Genomic DNA, 19982 nt, shown 5'->3' on the forward strand with positions numbered 1-19982 from the left:
GGGGCAGTAAAACTTTTTTCTTTTTCCAAGCAGAATTTTACTTGCCCTGCAGAACACAGACTGAGATCTCCTTGAGCTAAACTAATGAGCTGGGAATTCACCAGTGATATTCTTGTCTCCCACATATTGACTCCTGTCCAGGGTCTGCCTGCTCTGATTGCTCCCCAGGGCCTTCAGGTAGCTGTTTTTTATACTTTCTTCTGCCTCCCAGCCATCAGAGCTTATAGTTGTCATTGTGGTGGTGTTGGTCAAATAGGAACTCTCACCCATACTGGAAGTGGAAATCCCTATTTGTCTCACTGAAATGAACAATGCAAATGGTCCCATCTGAGAGATGGTAAAATGAGGCCAGGAAAGGAAACGAGGTCACAGTGCGTTTCTGGAAGAGCAATCAGCTATGATATAAAAAGCGGGGGCTGAGGTTTTTCAGGGTAGAATCCTACAACAGACTGGCACCTATGCAAAGCCTGTTTTCCGTGTTATTAATTGGGGATAATATTAGTAATAGTCAATTTTCATGAAGTGCTCACCAGGACCAGCACTAAGCCCCTTATACATACTACCTCTTTTAATCCTCAGAAAAATCTGATGAGATTGAATTATTTTTCCTGGGAGATTTTTCAGAGGAAGGGACTGAAGTTTAATGAAGCTGAGCCCAAGGTGACACAGTTGCTTGCATGATTAATCAATAATCATAATGGCTCATATTTATTGAATTCAAATTTATTGAACTATTATCAAGTTGTGGATGATGTGCTGGGTACTCTCCAGGCGTTACCTCGCTTACTCCTCCCTACAACTCTAAGATGTAAATACCATTATTATCACTTCATGTTTTTGTAACAGGGGAGAGTCAGTTTTGACTCTTCCATGCAAGATCTGTGTCTTTGGCTGCTTTTGTTATTATAATCACACATAATGGCCTGCCTCAGAGAATCCTTCCCCTCTGCCTCTTAAACTAAAATGCCTCTGATCAGAACCCTGTCCACCTGTAGATGGCAGGAAGGAAAAAAATTAACACATCTCCCTGCCTGAGGCTTGCCCTTCTAGGAGACACTTATAAGAGTAAATGGCCTCTACTCTGTTTCCTCACCTCCCTGCCATCTCTGATACCTAAAAGGACCTGGTATCCAGACCGGGACAAGATGGTTATTTTGAGTCTTTAGTCTGCCGTCTTCTCGGTCAGGCTTGCGGAATAAAGCCGTGTTCATTCCTTGCCTCAGTACCTCGCCTCTTGGATTCGCTGGCCTGCCCTGCCATGAGCAGAGTGAGCTTGGTAACGTTTCCAGATGGAGAAATGGCAGCAAGGAGAGGCTAAGTAACTTGCCAAACATCAAGTAATTGGGGATTTGAACCCAGCAGACTGGCTCTAAACCCAACTGCTTAATTGCTATGCCCCAGTGCCTTCTTGTTATGATGCAACATCCGAGAAAGCCTATCACCTTATAGGTCCTCAAAGAGGCAAGTCTTGTTCCTCTTAGTAAATACTGGATTGGGTCTAAAGGAATCCACAGAGCCGTGACCCTCTTTGGCATACGCACACGCAAGGTATGCACGTATCTATGAGTCTAAATCAAGACCAGAACCCACTTCCATCAATTCATCAGGCAACCCCAGCCTAACGTGCAAATGAGGAAATCCTCCTTAGCAGGAATAAGCTGCAGAGGTTCCCCCATCCTGATTTTCACTTCACATTTTGGATGCTACAAGCTGGGTGAGCAGAGATACCAGGCGCTAGCCCAGGGGAGCTGCCCTGCATCTGAGCGCTACCATGAATCACTTCCAGACCATCCTGTCTCAGGTCCGGATGTTGCTCTCTAGCCATCGGCCGAGCCAAGTGCAGGCGCTTCTGGACAACCTGCTGGCGGAAGAGCTCCTCTCCAGGGAGTACCACCATGCCCTGCTCCATGAGTCTGATGGTGAGGCTCTGGCCAGGAAGATCTCCTTGACCCTGCTGGAGAAAGGAGACCCAGACTTCGCCCTCTTGGGGTGGATCTGGAGTGGGCTGCAGGCCCCCACAGCAGAGAGGGGCCCCAGCTACAAGGACCCTGGTGGTAAGTTGCCATCCATCCCTTTTTTCTCACGGAGCCATGTCTGGCTGTCAGCAGCTCAGGGCTTTTCCCTCTAATCTCTGAAAGGAAGGTCCTCATGTTCATCTCTGTCCCAAGCTGAGAAGGCAGAATGAATAGGAATCGGGGTCTCTGGTTGAGCTGGCAGGAGCAGCAAGTGCTTAGAGAGCTCAGGCTGGGATGCCGAGAGCATTGGCGGAACAGTGTGCTTCCCACTCTGCTTAAAAGTAAACCGTCCCGGAGGCACACAGCCAAATGCCCACTGGGTTTGCTCTCTGAGCTCCCTGGGTACCTTAGGCATGTGCAAGGCCCTGGTGAAGGGCACAGATGGACAAATCAGCCGCTGCCTGCAAGTGGGAAAGACGGATGCCGGCACAATCAGTGTGTCTCAAAGCTGAAGACATAGGTTGCCACAGAGAGGAAGGGCTGAAGAGCTGGAGAGCAGAGATTGCCGTGTGTGCACATGTGTGTGTGAGCATGTGTGTGCATGTTTGCGTGGGCGTGTGTGTGTGCATGTGTATGCACGTGCCTGTGTGTGCATCCGGGTCATGAAGAGAGAGGGAAACTGAAAGATACACAGGGAGGAAGAGAAAGGGAAGGAGAGACAGGAGAGAAAGAGAGGGAGGTAGACAGAAGGACAGAAGAAGGGAGGAAGGATGGGAGGAAAGAAGAGAGAGAGGGAGGAAGAAAGAGAAAGAGGGGGAGAAAGAGAGAGAGAGACAGAAGAGGAACCAAGTTGAAGAGAGTGTCTTGGTTTTAAAGGGTACTGCTGACTCCTGATTCATCTTAAAGCGGGAAAAAAAGCCTATGCCATACCATTTCCACTCGCATCCTTGGCTCCTCAAACATTTTAGGTCTTCTTTCCCACTTGCAAGAAGGTTCTCACTTTGTTGCAAACAACAGTCTGCTTAATTTTTATTTTTGGACATACCACGCAGCTTGAGGGATCTTAGTTCCCCCAACCAGGTGTGTCAAACCCAGGCCGCCCCTCCACAACCCAGCCGCAGAAGCGTGGAGTCCTAACCACTGGACCACCAGGGAATTCCCACGAACAACATTCTTCCTAAAGACACTTACTTTTCAGCCTCCGTTACATAAACCTGTGCTTTCCCAATTTTGTGAGCTGATGTCATAAATTCTAGTCCTTGGTCTTTTTATGGTTTTGGAGTAACTTACAACTTGATATAATCACAATTCACATTTATTGAGTATTTCGTTGCTTGCCAGGCACACCTAAGCCAGTGGGTTTTCTCATATCCACCCTAACCCTTTAATGATTTCATGCATTGGAGAAGGAAATGGCAACCCACTCCAGTTTTCTTGCCTGGAGAATCCCAGGGATGGGGGAGCCTGGTGGGCTGCTGTCAATGGGGTCGCCCGGAGTCGGACACGACTGAAGTGACTTAGCAGCAGCAGCAGCCTTATGTTACACAGGAAGAAAAGACAGAGACTGCCCAGAGGTGACCAACTCCGGTCCCCAAGCAGGAAGTGTTGAGGCTGGATTTGAAGGCAGACACACTTGTGGCTCAGTCTGGTCTTAAGGGCTAAACAGCCTCTTGATGATTTTGCCATGGGCTCCAGGGCAGTTGTAGGCATTTCTCCAACTCTTCTGCCAAGATACATGTTTACAAGGGGTGGGCTGTCTTCCTGGGTGAATTCTCACCCAGATCATCTCTGTCTGTTCCTCAGACACATCTTTTACTCTTCGCCTCCTAAAAGACCCCAGGGGGGCTGGGACATCTCTATCACCTGAATGACCCCCCTGATTTCTTAATGGGAGTGCAAGCCACTTATGGGGTCTTTTTAAAAACTTTTTTATTTTATATTGGAGTATAATTGCTTTACAGCAGTGTGTTAGCTTCAGGTGCACAGCAAAGTGACTCAGGGATACATATACATGTATCTACTCTTTTCTCGAATTCCTTTCCCATTTAGGTTGTTACATAATATTGAGCAGAGTTCCCTGCAGCATAAGGTAGGTCCTTGTAGGTCCTTCCTCTTGTTGTTGCTATTCAGTCGCTAAATTGTGTCTGACTCTTTGCGACCCCTTGGACTGCAGCACACCAGGCTCCTCTGTCCTCCACTATCTCCTGGAATCTGCGCAAATCCATGTCCATTGAGTCAGTGATGCTATCTAACCGCTATCTCATCCTCTGCCGCCCTCTTCTCCTTTTGCTTCAATCTTTCCCAGCATCAGGGTCTTTTCCAAAGAGTCGGCTCCTTGCATCAGGGGGCCAAAGTATTGGAGCTTCAGCTTCAGCAGCATCCTTCCAAGGAATATCCAGGGTTGATTTCCTTGTCCGTTATCTATTTTAAATACAGCAGTGTGTACATGTCTCTCCTAAAGATGCTACCAGAAAACTACTAGAGCTCGTCAATGAATTTGGCAAAGTTGCAGGTTACAGAATTAACACACAGAAATCTGTTGCATTTCTCTACAATGAAAGATCAGAAAGAGAAATGAAAGGAACAGTCCTCTTTACCATTGCATGAAAATGAATAAAATACCCAGGAATAAACCTATGGAAGGAGGCAAAAGACGTGCACTCTGAAAACTGTAAGATGCAGAGGAAGGAAACTGCAGAGAACACACATGGCCTATGCAGTCTTGATGCAGATGCCAACTTCAGGGGGTGTCAAGGCCTTCCTCTCTCCTCGACACACCCCCTGCAAACTGCAGCCTCCTCCACTCTGCTGGCTGCCCACACCTCTGCTCCTCCCTCTCGCTTCAAGGGCGGGTTCCTGTTATTAAACTCAGTTTCCTCCCAGGGGATGTAATATATTTATTTCTGATGCCATGTGACTCTAGAAAGGGAACTGAGCTCCATGCGGTCTACAGGAGCCTGGGAGACAAGGAAGGATACATCACTTCCTTTCCTTGTTGCTCCCCCACCACCCTCTTCCAGGCCAGCTCCTCCCAGGCCTGTGAGACTCCATCTGTAAGGACTACAGGCAGTGATGCAGCCAGGGGGCAAGGAGAGGGAGCAGCCTTTGGACGGGGACAAGGAGAACAGGGGGAGGAGAAGTGTGTGGTTTGTAGAAATAAAGGGCACTGACTTGAGTTTCAACAGGGCTTCAGAAAAAAGGAAATCGGAGTGTGAAGTTTTTCTAACTCTCTCTACAACCCTATCGTGATCGTCACCCTCCGCCGCCCTAAACCCTGCACTGGCTTCCCCTGTCACTCAGAGGAAAGCTAAATCTGGACGATTCCCATGAGGCCCTTCAAGATCTGGTTCATCCCTGCTCTGCTCCCACCCTATACTCCTGCCGTCTCATCTTCTCCAGCCATGCTGGTACCCTCGGGGTCCCTGGGACAGCCGGGCACACTCCCTGCCACAGGACCTCTGCACATGCTGTTGCTTCCTTCTGAACACTCTTTTCTCCAGATATCTTCTGGGCCAACCTCCTTGAATCCTTTAGCACTTTCCTCAAATGTCACCTTCTCAGGGAGGCCTCCCCTGATCATCCTATTTAAATTTGCAACTCCCCCTCCACACTCTGAGTACCACTCCCCACACTGACATATTTACCTTTGATACACTTTACTTTTGTATTATGTTTGTTGCTGATTATTTATTTAGTCAAGCTGCACGGCTTGGGGGATTTTAGTTCTCCGAGCAGGGACTGAACCCGGGCCCTTGGCAATGTGAGCAGAGTCCTAACCATTGGACCCTCAGGGAGGTTCCTTTGTTTGCTGCCTATTGTCTGACTCTCTCACTGGAAAGTAAGCACCCTGTGGGGAGAGATCTATGCTTTTATCACAGATGTATCCCGAACACTTAATATAATGCCTGGAAAAGGATAGGTGTGCAATGTGTGTTTGTTGAATATTAGACTACTGGATGGTAGGTAGATGGATGGGTGGGTGGGTGGGTGGGTAGATGAATGGTTGATGGGTAGGTGCATAGGTGGATGGGTGCTGAGTGGTGGGTGGGTAGGTGGTTGGGTGATGGGTGGGTGGGTGTGTGGGGGTTGTGTGGGTAGGTGGGTGGGGGCACAGGTGAATGATTGATAGGTAGGTAGATGGATGGGATAGATCATGGATGGGTGGGCGGGTAAGGAACTGGATAGGTGGATGGGTGATGGGAGGGTAGGTGGGTAGGTGGCTGGGTGATGAGTGGATGGGGGCTGTGCGTAGGTGGGTGGGGGCATAGGTGAATGGTTGATGGGTAGGTGGTTAGGTGGATGGATGGATGGGTGGGTGGGTGGGGAGGTGGGAAGGATAGGTGAATGGTTGATGGGTAGGTGGTTAGGTGGGTGGATGGATGGGTGGGTGGGTGGGTGGGGAGGTGGGAAGGATAGGTGAATGGTTGATGGGTAGGTGGTTAGGTGGGTGGATGGATGGGTGGATGGGTGGGCGGGGAGGTGGGAAGGATAGGTGAATGGTTGATGGGTAGGTGGTTAGGTGGGTGGATGGATGGATGGGTGGGTGGGCGGGGAGGTGGGAAGGATAGGTGAATGGTTGATGGGTAGGTGGTTAGGTGGGTGGATGGATGGATGGGTGGGTGGGTGGGGAGGTGGGAAGGATAGGTGAATGGTTGATGGGTAGGTGGTTAGGTGGGTGGATGGATGGGTGGGTGGGTGGGCGGGGAGGTGGGAAGGATAGGTGAATGGTTGATGGGTAGGTGGTTAGGTGGGTGGATGGATGGGTGGGTGGGTGGGCGGGGAGGTGGGAAGGATAGGTGAATGGTTGATGGGTAGGTGCATAGGTGGCTGGGTGACGGGTGACTGGGGAGATGGATGCGTGTGTGGATGGCTCCTGTTTACCATTACTCTCACTCTACAGATGAGTACTCTGAGGCACAGGGAGGTGAATGATTGCCTCGATCATGGCCTGGGGAGGGGTGGCTATTAGATCTCATGGGCCCAGATCACTCGTTTCTCTTTCTAGTTGCCTGCCTCTTTTGAATAACCCAAAGGGATACCGTAAGTCTACCCGAAGCAGGCTGACCATCTTCAAACTGAAACCAGCCTGATGATTCAGAAGTCACCTTTGGATATGATAATACTTCAGCTGCAATTGTGCAGGAAGTGCACTTCTTTGGGGTTGACTCTGCTGCACAGAAAAGCACATGTGCATCCAGCCCCCAGCAAGCCCGGTGGAGGCCCAAGAGTCGGGACAGAACTCAGCTACCTGACTGGGGACAGTGAGTGACAACCCCTGGAGGACAGTCAGAGGCCAGAGAAGAGAGACTTAGTGTGGCAGTATGGAGGGAGAACTAGGCTGGAAGCTGAACAGCTCTAGTCCTGCAGCCATGCCCTGCTGCTTACAAATTGTGTAACCTTGGCCACATGCCTGAACAAGTCTGACGCTCAGTTTTTTCATCACTAAAATGGGAGTGATGATATAAACCTCCCAGGGTCATAGCAAGGGTTCAGTGAGATGGTGTCTGAGAAACTATCCCAGGAAGCGCTTGGCATTAGACAGATAACTCTAGAAATGTCAGACACATACATATTGTGCTGTGATCAATCACTTAGGCATGCATGCTTAGTCGCTTCAGTTGTGTCTGACTCTCTGTGACGTCATGGACCCACATGAGCCCACCAGGCTCCTCTATACTGGAAGAACTGTCCCAGGCAAGAATCCTGGAGTGGGTTGCCATTTCCTCCTGCAGGGGATCTTCCTGACCCAGGGATTGAACCTGCATCTCTTACATCTCTTGCATTGGACTGGGGGGAGGATAAACCAGGGAGTTGAGTCTGCAGTCTCTTTGAGGGCTCCACATCACATCTAGACACCTACTCCAGTGCTGAGTGTGAGGCCGCTATGTGCATCTGAGAGTTAATGTGACTCCAAGCTGGCACGTTGGTTAAGCACATATACTGTGGCCTCAGCCAGCCTCGGTGCCAGCTGTGACTCCCTGATTCCAGGGGCTAGGATGCCGATCCCTTCCTGGGATCCCTCGGTTTCCCCATCTGTAAAATGGAGGCGATACTAGCATCCAGAGTGGCTATTCCGAGAATTCAGTGACATCATCCAAAACACAGGCATTGCTGCCAGCATGAAAGCTCGTTCTGACTCGTCAGCCTCCAGGGTGGCATTTGGGGCAACCGCAGACTCAAGGTGAATGGAAGGATGACCGGTGGCAAGGTCAGACCCAGCCGGCCTCAGGTTTGTGGACGGAGGCACAGCGGTGCTCTTGGGGCGAGCCTTCTCACAGGCTGTGGGACGCCCCTGCCGTGGCTTTACATCTTACTGTTGCCTTTGGCTTTCCTTCATTATTTTGTCTCTCTGTGTTTTCACAGTGTGGTAGTTTTACCCGTGAGAACTCTGTTCTAGGAAACACAGAACAAAGCCTCCTTCTAGGATGTTGCCTGATCTATTGGAAAGGGAGGGACATACCCCAGACTGTTAAGTTCTTCCTGTCACTTCCTTCCCCATTTGGTCCTTAGGATTAGAGTCACCCGAGCCAAGATGCAGAGGGGAGGAAGGCTGCACCCTCCCTTCTTTCTACCCCTTTTTCCTCCCCAAACCCATTCCTGCTCTGATCCCTGGTAAGTGAGTCTCCGCTGGCTCCTAGAAGGAGATGTGTTGGCAAGGACCACTTGGTTTTCACCTTGAGTGGCTTCCCAGCCAGCCAGACTTCCTTCACCTTCACCCACATGAGCCGCAGAAGCAGAAACACCTGCAACCGGAAGTTGGCAAGTCCCCATGGGTTTTCCCGGGGTTGACCAGGGGCCTGTTCTATTCTCGGCTTGGCTCCCGGTCTGGCACCTGACTCAGCCAGGGACTGTTTCTGTTCTTTGTTGTTCCCTTGAGCATCTCACCTGTGTCCTTACTTACCATTATTGGTCTCTCCCGCTGCCTGCTCTCAAACTTACCTGGTCTACCCAACTGACTACTGTCAGTGCTCAGTCGCTTCAGTCTTGTCTGACTCTTTGCAACCCTCTGGACTGTAGCCCATCAGGCTCCTCTGTCCACAGGATTCTCTAGGCAAGAATACTAGAGTGGGTTGCCATGCCCTCCTCCCGGGAGTCTTTCTGACCCAGGGACCAAACCCTCATGTCCTATGTCTCCTGCATTGGCAAGTAGGTTCCTTACCACCAGCGCTACCCGGGAAGCCCCAACTATACTAATATCTACTAACCAATTGATCAACTTACATCTACTATCTAATTCTATCAACTTATCAATATTTCATTTCTCTGACTGCCCAAATATTTATGTATCAGCTGATTCACCCACCTTCTTATCAACTAATCCACTTGTACATTTACCCACGAACAGGTCTATGTTCTCAGATACCTTCCGACCTGCCTAATTTGCCTTGATGTTATTCAGTCACTAAGTTGTGCCCAACTCTTTGTGGCCCATGGACTGCAGCAGGCCAGGCTTCTCCATGCTTCACTGCCTCCCTGAGTTTGCTCTAACTCACGTCCATCCAGTCGGTGACACCATCCTCTGTTGTCGCCTTCTCCTCCTGCCTTCAGTCCTTCCCAGCATCAGAGTCTTTTCTAATGAGTTGGTTCTTTGTATCAGGTGGCCAAAGGATTAGAGCTTCAGCTTCAACATCAGTCCTTCCAATGAATCCTCAGAATCGATTTCCTTTAGGATTGACTGGTTTGATCTCCTAATTTGCCTACATATTAGGTTTTTTTCTCTCTACTCCCCCACCTCTTGTCTGATCTCTCTTCCTTGCTTTCTCACCTCCTTACTTCCCTCTCCCTTAAGCATTTATTTAGCATCTGCTAGAAATGAGGCAGGTCACCAAAAAGGGTAAGAAAAGATACTTACAACCTAGTACAGGAGGACTCTCCATCCATTTAGAGGTTGTCTGCCTTAATCAAATGTAAACGCCAACCATTCACTCAAACAATCTTGGCATCCTTTTCAAAAAGAAAGTCAAACATATTCAGTTCAGTTCAGTTCAGTCACTCAGTCGTGTCTGACTCTTTGCGACCCCATGAATCGCAGCACGCCAGGCCTCCCTGTCCATCACCAACTCCCGGAGTTCACTCAGACTTACGTCCATCGAGTCAGTGATGCCATCCAGCCATCTCATCCTCTGTCGTCCCCTTCTCCTCTTGCCCCCAATCCCTCCCAGCATCAGAGTCTTTTCCAATGAGTCAACTCTTCCCATGAGGTGGCCAAAGTACTGGAGTTTCAGCTTCAGCATCATTCCCTCCAAAGAAATCCCAGGGCTGATCTCCTTCAGAATGGACTGGTTGGATCTCCTTGCAGTCCAAGGGACTCTCAAGAGTCTTCTCCAACACCACAGTTCAAAAGCATCAATTCTTCGGCACTCAGCTTTCTTCACAGTCCAACTCTCACATCCATACATGACCACTGGAAAAACCATAGCCTTGACTAGATGGACCTTTGTTGGCAAAGTAATTTATCTGCTTTTGAATGTGCTATCTAGGTTGGTCATAACTTTTCTTCCAAGGAGTAAGCGTCTTTTGATTTCATGGCTGCAGTCACCATCTGCAGTGATTTTGGAGCCCAAAAAAGAAAGTCTGACACTGTTTCCACTGTTTCCCCATCTATTTCCCATGAAGTGATGGGACCAGATGCCATGATCTTCGTTTTCTGAATGTTGAGCTTTAAGCCAACTTTTTCACTCTCCTCTTTCACCTTCATCAATAGACTTTTTAGTTTCTCTTCATTTTCTGCCATAAGGATGGTGTCATCTGCATATCTGAGGTTATTGATATTTCTCCCAGCAATCTTGATTCCAGCTTGTGCTTCTTCCAGCCCAGCGTTTCTCATGATGTACTCTGCATATAAGTTAAATAAGCAGGGTGACAATATATAGCCTTGACGTACTCCTTTTCCTATTTGGAACCAGTCTGTTGTTCCATGTCCAGTTCTAACTGTTGCTTCCTGAACTGCATATAGGTTTCTCAAGAGGCAGGTCAGGTGGTCTGGTATTCCCATCTCTTTCAGAATTTTCCACAGTTTATTGTGATCTACACAGTCAAAGGCTTTGGCATAGTCAATAAAGCAGAAATAGATGTTTTTCTGGAACTCTCTTGCTTTTTCGATGATCCAGCAGATGTTGGCAATTTGGTCTCTGGTTCCTCTGCCTTTTCTAAAACCAGCTTGAACTTCTGGAAGTTCACGGTTCACGTATTGCTGAAGCCTGGCTTGGAGAATTTTGAGCATTACTTTACTAGCGTGTGAGATGAGTGCAATTGTGCGGTAGTTTGAGCATTCTTTGGCATTGCCTTTCTTTGGGAAACACAGTAAGACTGACATTAAGGACTTTATGACTTCGTCAGAGGCAGCGGGGGCCATACTCAGGAAATAGGAAGTTCATGATGTATTGCCAAATCCATGGCTGCAAGTTTGTTAAAAAGAGGAAAGCAGAAGGTTATTGTTAGCTGGAAGGCTGACCACAGTGGGCCTCGAAGGATGACCAAAATGCAGTCCGACAGGAGGAGGCAGGAGGGTGGTCCTACGAGGGGTGGGATGGGGACCCTGCTTGAGCAGAGATAAGCTGAAACTCCAGTACTTTGGCCACCTCATGCGAAGAGTTGACTCATTGGAAAAGACTCTGATGCTGGGAGGGATTGGGGGCAGGAGGAGAAGGGGACGACAGAGGATGAGATGGCTGGATGGCATCACCAACTCGATGGACATGAGTTTGAGTGAACTCCGGGAGCTGATGATGGACAGGGAGGCCTGGCGTGCTGCGATTCATGGGGTCGCAAAGAGTTGGACACGACTGAGTGACTGAAATGAACTGAACTGAACTGAAGCAGGTAGGACTGAGCAAGATCTGTTTGGAGAGATTGCCACAGGGGATGGCAAGCTCTCTGTGATGCTAATCCTACGTGCAAGATCAAGTCCCCTCATCTCCTCTCCTCTGTGCTTGGCTGGGGACCCCAGACTGGTACCTGGAACAGTGCTTCGGTCTATAGCTTTGTCATGCTGAATTCTGACTTGAGACAAAGAAATTCAGGTGCCTGGGGCAAGTTCTGAGAGGGCTCCCTAGTCTAGCGGGAATTGGTTTTATCCTGGGCTCAAGAGAATGAGTGGTCACCGCCTCTGGGGGAGTTTTGAAGAGGAGCTTCAGCAGGTATGCTAGAAGTTCTAATAGGGAGAGACCCTGTCGTTGGCTTAACCCTTCGGCCCCCTCCTAGGCCTGCCCACTCAGTCCTGGATGCTTGTCACTTCATGTCAGCGCACCATCTCCTCATCTCCACTGCCTCTGCTAGAATTTGGACCCCCTCAGCACCTGGTGAGGTTCCACTGCGCTCCTCTCCTGGCTCCGTACTCGAGGCCTTCCTGGTACCAATCGATGGCATCTGCCATCAGTCAAAACGCAGGCTGGCATGTGTCACCCTCCCGGCTCAGAAACTTGTGTGGACACAGGCGTGATCAGATTCGGGTCTTATAGAGCATGGGTCTGGGGTGGGGGCAGGTGAAGGAGGACATGGAGAGACCAGGTAGCAGGTAGTCCAGGTGAGAAATGACAGCATCCATACAGGCGCACCCCGGGTCCGGGGGACTCTCATTCCAAGCTTGGCCGGGCCACGAAGCTGGTTCAGAGCTGCCGTGGCCACAGCCGTCAGAGCCAGCTCCCTCTGAGGACAGAAGGTGTCCTCATGGAATGGCCTGGTGTGCCAGGTCACAGGAAATTGAGACTTCTTGGGATGTCTCATACTCATCGTGTCTGTTTTATTAGCCTAACAGAACAAGACTGTTTCACATTGACTCTCAGCAGTCTCACGTGTCTGCCTACTTCCCCTCTCGGAACTTCTGAAAGCAGAAACTGCCTCGAAAATAATCCCTATACAAATATAGGCATCATTGCCCTCGCTTCACACACGGAGAAACTGAGGCCCACACAACGGAAGTGAGGGGTCCGAGGTGACCCATCAGCTAGTAACCGTGGGGGCTGAACCACAGGGCTGCAAATTCCCAATTCAGTGTTCTTTCCATAAAAATGCTTGAGGCTCCAAAGTCATTGTTTCCGAAACGTCATTCATTTCGGTACCAACCTCATGATCGTTCTGTACCCTCTGCAATACTGTCGGCCTTCCCAGGTGGTGTGAGTGGTGAAGAACCCACCTGCCAATGCGCAGGAGACATAAGCGACGCAGGTTCCATCCTGGGGTCGGGAAGATCCCCTGGAGGAGGGCACGGCGACCCACTTCAGTCTTCTTGCCTGGAGAATCCCATGGACAGAGGAGCCTGGTGGGCTACAGTCCACAGGGTCGCACAGAGTCGGACATGACCGAAGCGACTTAGCACACACGCACACTACTATTAGCTTGACAGGTTAGGGTTTTTTGGTTGTTTTCAAACTACTCACATTTTTCTGCTGCTGCTGCTAAATCGCTCTAGTCGTGTCCGACTCTGTGTGACCCCATAGACGGCAGCCCACCAGGCTCCCCCGTCCCTGGGATTCTCCAGGCAAGAACACTAGGGTGGGTTGCCATTTCCTTCTCCAACGCATGAAAGTGAAAAGTCAAAGTGAAGTCGCCCAGTCGTATCCGACTCTTTGCGACCCCATGGACTGCAGCCCACCAGGCTCCTCTGTCCATGGGCTTTTCCAGGCAAGAGTACTGGAGTGGGGTGCCATTGCCTTTCTCCGTCACGTTTTTCATTCAATTTTATTTCCCAAGGAAAGTTTATGTCCAACATAAATGAAAAAGAATGCCACACGCAGAAGGTAACTATGAAACAGGAGGGCATTCTGGCCAGACACTGCTCTCTACTGATGGCTTGAAGCTGGGGGCTGCTCTCTGTGAGATGGGTTGATGATGCATTAGAAGAGGCGTTAAAAGTTCATTAGCCCCCAGACTGAGACTTTCTTTTGGAGGCTTCCAGAAGCCTGGGCAGAACCTTGAAAAGGCACTAACTTTCTCCTGTGACAGTCTCTCTGCTGCATTTATCTTGTACCCCAAACTATGTGTGTCTAAGTATATCATATTTGGGGTAACACTTTCTAATATGTAATTTATATTTTAATCCAATGTCTTGGAATAAGAATGATGAGTGGAGGACTCTTTCTCTGGGGAAACTCAGGGCAGTTTGTTGTGTAAGTGGGATGGGGGATGGCAATGGAATCCAGGGAGTCTGCAGAACTCAGCAGGGGCTTTCAGCTTATCTTGAGGCATCTGTGAGGCTCTGGCCCTAGCGCCACCCTACAGAAGATGGCATATATTGGCAACTGGCACCAGCGTGGTTCCACTGTGGTGAACACCGTTTTAGAATGACTGTGTTGAAGACACTTCAACAGTCAACTCACTATCTTTCCTGGTCATCACCCCATTTGGTACACAACAAGGAACCGAAATAAAACACAGGGAGTGTTTAAGGGAGCGTGGGCAAATTAGAGCATGCCTAGTAAGAGAAATCTGGCAGCACTGATCACCTGGTAAGGGGAGAATTTTCCGCTGGTCCCTTACTTGCTTCTTTTGCATGTTTGCTTAGTCTTGGCGGGCTCCTGACCAGGTGTAGGGAGACTGGCCAGAGATGAGGCTGCCTGCTCCTGAATTGGGCACCTGAAGACCTCACTGGGCAAGCTGAGGGCACCAGGAGGGGCTGCCAGAGTCCGGAAGTTGCTGCCTCCCTGTGTTTCCCACACCATGCGTTGCCTGGCTCCACGCCCTGCCGGGTCCTACCTGCCAGAGCCCCAAGGTAAAAAGGCGGGTGGGGGATGTTGGGGCTGAAAATGCTTCTTAATTTAGGGTGACATCCCGCCATCCCCAAAAAAAGGAGACACTGCTCTGAACTAGGGGGGTGAGGATGGCAGGAAGGGGTCTTTGGCCTGCTGGGGCTTTGGAAGAAGTGAGGTGGTTTGCCGTTTCCTTCCACTGAGGGACATGCAGTTTCACTCAGGTGTCTGGAATGTAAGAGAACTTGATCAGCCTGAAGGGTACTAAAGGGATGACTTCCAGGGGGCGTGTCGTTAGCTCTCAGTGTTGATGGCCAGGCTCTGCCAACCGCAAGGTCCTCTCTCTGCCAGGTAAACACTGAGGGGTGCCCTTGAAGGGTGGAACCCCTGCCAGACCCACCCCATCCCCAGGAAGCAGGGACACCAAAGCCAGAGTCAGCCCATTAGTCTAGACATTGAGCCTGGTGGGGAGTAGCCAGGCACCTGACCCGATGCTACCCTCTCCCCCATTTCCAACTGGCGCTTTGTGGAATAAGTGGGGGACAGGGGACAGACATCTGGTATCAGCTCTGAAAGCAGCACGCAGATTTGAACCCCAGCTGCGCTGCCTGCCTGGGTGTCGAGTGACATAGGGTCCCCAGCCTATACTGAGTCTGGGCTGTTAAATGGGATTGGGGGAAACTTTTATTCCAAGACCAAGGTGAGCAATCCAAGGTTCTAGCACAGCGCCCAGTTTATTTTAATATCTGAAGATCCACACAGGAACCCAATATTATTGGTGTTGCCTTTGTTGTGTGGTTGAGAGTGTGAGAAGTCTTTGGTCAGATGCTGCTGAAATAAATGCTCGGCCTCCTCCGAACCTGCAGACTGATGACGTTTGCCGGCTCTGAGGGTAGCAGCGGGAGCTTGGGGCAGGGAGAATTTTCTAAGGAGAGAGAGAGGTCAGAAGTCACCTTGAAGGCTTCCCCCTCAATTCCAGGTGAGGAAATCCAATCCTGGGAAGGGAAGTGACCTCTCCAAGGCCTCAGGGTGGATGGAGCAGGGGTGTGGAAGAAGGGAGGGAAGAAAGCTGTCAGGAGGTGTGGTGGTGGTGGTGGGGGCGGGGGGAATCAAGGTTGCCAGGGCTGAATTGACCTGAGTAATTTTCTCTGTCTCCCAGGGCAGCCGGCTGCTCTGGAGTGAGAGGCTGGGCTAGCGAGTCCCTGTGCCCTGCAGGAAAGGCTTGTCAGTTTCAAGGTGGGGCTGAAGTGGAAAGAAAGGGAGGGCCAGCTTCCTCCTAATCAGGGCTTGTGTTTCAAATGCCTAAGGGCAGGCTACCTCCCGGCATGGGAGCACTGGCTATTTTTAGGGGCTGATTGGAGCTCTGGTGAGCGGCAGACTAGGTGCTTCTGAGAAAGCACGTGGTGGGTGCAGCCGGGGCGGCTTGGGTGTCTGCTTACTCCCCAGCTTGGGTGGCTCAAGCCCTTTGCGGCAGAGAGAAAGTGAAAGAGAAAAAAGGCAGCCACAGGGGGGGCGGAGGCGGGGTGGGGGGGCCCGAAGGGGTGGAAGGGAGGTGGCCCGGCAACGGCCCATCCCGCCCTCGCCCTCCTTCAACAGCAGAGCTGGCAGGAGGGAGAAGCAGAAGGCAGCGTGCGCAGGAGTCGCGAGAAACAATGGCAGGTAACCCAAGGCCCCTCTGCGGTCCCCGAGGTGGGGCTAGGAATAGAGTTCAAAGACTGGTAGCTACTTGCCCGAGGTCACACAGCAAGGCTGGAAGCCGGGGACTGTAAACGTGCAGAGTGCACACCCAGAAAACCACTCGTCTCCGGCATCCCTGGAAGGATTCCACACAGGAAATGGGAGTGGAGACCCCGGAGCTGGGCTGCTTTGGCCAGCTTACCGGGGCCCAGGAGCGGCGGCGGGGAGAGCGGGCGGGAAGGGCAGCGTCTGCAGAGACACGGGGACAGAGAAGAGGCGCGCAGAGCAGGCTAGCGGGGCGGCCAGACGCTGGGTAGCCACACTGGCTGAGCGTCCTGGAATCTGAAGATGCGCGCGGGAGCGCGAGGAGGGAATCACAGGCTTCCCTTCCACCCCGAGACCTAGGACCCGGGCTACATTTGTCTGAGCCTCAGTTTCCCTCCTGAGTCACATTCCCACTCTGACTCTGGAATCTGGGTACCCGGTCCTCTTAGTGGGGTCCCCAGTGCTGGGGGGGGGGGCGGGGGTCTATGAGGAGACCTTTAACCAGCGGATTGAAGGGATCCTCACTTCTCTTTTAGCATCTTTGGGGGCAGGGGCATTCCCGGACTGTGCTTGACCGTTGGCATCTCTATGGCAAGTTGGGGTCCTAAGCCACGTCCTCTAAGGCGAGAAACTAAGAGCACCCAAGAGAGGGATTGGGGTGGGGCTCCCACCACGCCTAGCTCTGTCTGGAACCCTTAATACCCGCGGTTTTCCCTTGGGTCCCGCAGCCTCTGTCTCCACCCTAGGTGACACATGGGAGGCGATTGAAGGGCCCTACGTCCAGTTGCAGCCAGGTGTTCCTAAATTTCGCAAGAAGTCTTACAGGGATATGCCTCCCCGCTCTCCCCCTCCCCGCTCTCCTCCTCGCTCCTCCCAAAGAAATGCCATTCCCAGCCAGTCAGAAGGCTAAAGAAATTAGTGCTTCTTGCTTGAGGACCGGTGGAGATGAAGGAAGAGAAGATGAGACCCCAGAAAACCATTTTCTACCAGTCTGCCTTAGGCAAGGACCTGGTCTCCAAGTCCCAAAATATGGAGGGAAGGGTCCTCAAAGACAACTGAGCCAGGGGCTCCGAGGCTTCCCATACGGGGGAATCACCCGCGGCAGGAGGGCGGAGAGGGTGGGGGAAGCTGTTTAGAAGTGGGTTCCCAGGCCACGCCCCCAGATCCCATTGGCTGGGTCTGCCCTGGGGCTCCCAATAGCAGCTTAGCCGTCTATGGGTGTGTGTGTGTGTGTGTGTTTCCTATCTTAGATGTGGGGGGAGGGGGGGAGGTATGTGTGTGTTTCCTATCTCAGAGGTCTAGAGGTCCTATGGAATGTGTGTATGTGTGTGTGTTTGTGTGTCTCCTATCTCGGGTCCAGAGATCATATGGGGTGTGTGTGTGTGGGTGGGTGGGTGTGTGTGTGTGGGTGGGTGGGTGTGGTGTGTGTGTGTGTGTGTGTTTCCTATCTCAGGGGTCTAGAGGTCCTATGGTATGTGTATACGTGTGTGTGTGTGTGTGTGTGTCTCCTATCTCAGGGGTCCAGAGATCATATGGTGTGTGTGTGTGTCTCCTATCTCAGGGGTCCAGAGGTCATATGGTGTGTGTATGATGTGTGTGTGTGTGTATGTGTGTGTGTGGTGTGTATATGTGTGTGTGTCTCCTATCTCAGGGGTCCAGAGGTCATATGGTGTGTGTGTGTGTGTGGTGTGTGTGTGTCTCCTATCTCAGGGGTCCAGAGGTCTTATGGTGTGTGTGTGTGTGTGTGGTGTTTGTGTGTGTGTGTCTCCTATCTCAGGGGTCCAGAGGTCATACGGTGTGTTTGTGTGTGTGTGTGTGTGTGTGTGTGGTGTGTGTGTGTGTATCTCCTATCTCAGGGGTCCAGAGGTCATACGGTATGTGTGTGTGTGTGTGTGTCTCCTATCTCAGGGGGTCAGAGGTCTTACGGTGTGTGTGTGTGGTGTGTGTGTGTGTGTCTCCTATCTTGGGGTCAGAGGTCATATGGTGTGTGTGTGTGTGTGTGTGTGTGTGTGTGTGTGTGTATCTCCTATCTCAGGGGTCCAGAGGTCTTATGGTGTGTGTATGATGTGTGTGTGTGTGTATGTGTGTGTGTGGTGTGTATATGTGTGTGTGTCTCCTATCTCAGGGGTCCAGAGGTCATATGGTGTGTGTGTGTGTGTGTGTGGTGTGTGTGTGTCTCCTATCTCAGGGGTCCAGAGGTCTTATGGTGTGTGTGTGTGTGTGTGTGGTGTTTGTGTGTGTGTGTCTCCTATCTCAGGGGTCCAGAGGTCATACGGTGTGTTTGTGTGTGTGTGTGTGTGTGTGTGTGTGGTGTGTGTGTGTGTATCTCCTATCTCAGGGGTCCAGAGGTCATACGGTATGTGTGTGTGTGTATGTGTCTCCTATCTCAGGGGGTCAGAGGTCTTACGGTGTGTGTGTGTGTGGTGTGTGTGTGTGTGTCTCCTATCTTGGGGTCAGAGGTCATATGGTGTGTGTGTGTGTGTGTGTGTGTGTGTGTATCTCCTCTCTCAGGGGTCCAGAGGTCTTATGGTGTGTGTGTGGTGTGTGTGTGTGTGTGTGTGTGTGTGTGTGTGTGTGTGTGTGTGTGGTGTGTGTGTGTGTCTCCTATCTCAGGGGTCCAGAGGTCACACATTCGTTGAAAGGCACTAATGTGGTCCAACCGCTGTACCTTCTCCATGTTACAAACCTCTAGGGACTTCGCAAGGAGTTTTGTCAAAGACCCCATGGCCAAGTTGTTAACAGACTCAGAATCTGAATCCAGGTCCCCTGAGAGCACATCCAGTACCTGGGCAAAGGCGTGAGCCTCCACAAATGCAGGGCGGGGCCTGGAAAGTCAGAGGGAGGCTTGTTGATACAGCAAAGTCTGATGGCAGGGACCTGGCATCTAGTACCTTGTGAAGAGTAGAATCAGAAAGTTAGCACAGGGGCCCTGCTCCAAGGCCAGGGGTCAATCTTGGGTGATCGGGTGGCCTGAGGAAGAGGGTGAAGCTCACAAACTTGGGTCTCAGACTTGGCATCAGTCCCCCTGGGTAAGTGACTTCCCCTTCCAAGAAGTACCTACAAGATGGATATAAGATATGAGTGCTTTCCTCATGATTTCCTGCCTTGCACAAGAGCACTTTGAATACACACGTGCCCGGTGTAACCCTCACAGATTCTAGCAGGATTGTATAGAGAGATCTGAGCGGTCATTATGGGCTCACGCCCCCTGTGTCTCCACAGGCTTTGACACCCATGTGATCCATTGTTGTTTAGTCACTAAGTTGTGTCCGACTCTTTTGCGACCCCATGGACTGTAGCCCACCAGGCTCCTCTGTCCATGGGATTTCCCAGTCAAGAATACTGGAGTGGGTTGTCATTTCCTTCTCCAGGGGATCTTCCCAGCTTAGGGATCAAACCTGCGTCTCCTGTATTGGCAGGCAGATTCTTTACCGCTGAACCACCAGGGAATCCGCAGGTGATCCGTGGTCCAAAGGCAGTTCTCAAGAGAGGTCTTGATTGACACTGGTTCTCATAGGAAAGACATCGGAGCTTTTCTGTTCCTCTTTTAATCCTCCTTTTCTGTGGGTAGGCACGTTGCTGTGCTGTGCTTAGTTGTTCAGTCGTGTCCGACTCTTTG

At 51.1% G+C, this 19982-nt stretch overlaps 1 protein-coding gene across 5 annotated transcripts in view; it reads left to right on the forward strand.

Moving 5' to 3' along the window:
* The first annotated feature begins 1501 nt into the window (after positions 1 to 1501).
* Positions 1502 to 19982, forward strand: part of CIITA (class II major histocompatibility complex transactivator) — a 60063-nt gene continuing 41582 nt past the window's right edge. For 2 of the 5 annotated variants that reach the window (XM_061401123.1, XM_061401124.1), the window contains exon 1: positions 1504 to 2054. In XM_061401123.1, the coding sequence (XP_061257107.1) occupies positions 1772 to 2054 (283 nt within the window). In that variant the 5' untranslated portion in view covers positions 1504 to 1771. Of the gene's footprint in view, positions 2055 to 14408; positions 14665 to 16167; positions 16301 to 19982 lie in introns of those variants that run through there. The other 3 variants (XM_061401128.1, XM_061401126.1, XM_061401127.1) reach the window with 3 other exon arrangements.

This window comes from Bos javanicus, chromosome 25 (genome assembly GCF_032452875.1).
Source record: "Bos javanicus breed banteng chromosome 25, ARS-OSU_banteng_1.0, whole genome shotgun sequence".
In the NCBI taxonomy this organism is placed as follows: domain Eukaryota; kingdom Metazoa; phylum Chordata; class Mammalia; order Artiodactyla; family Bovidae; genus Bos; species Bos javanicus.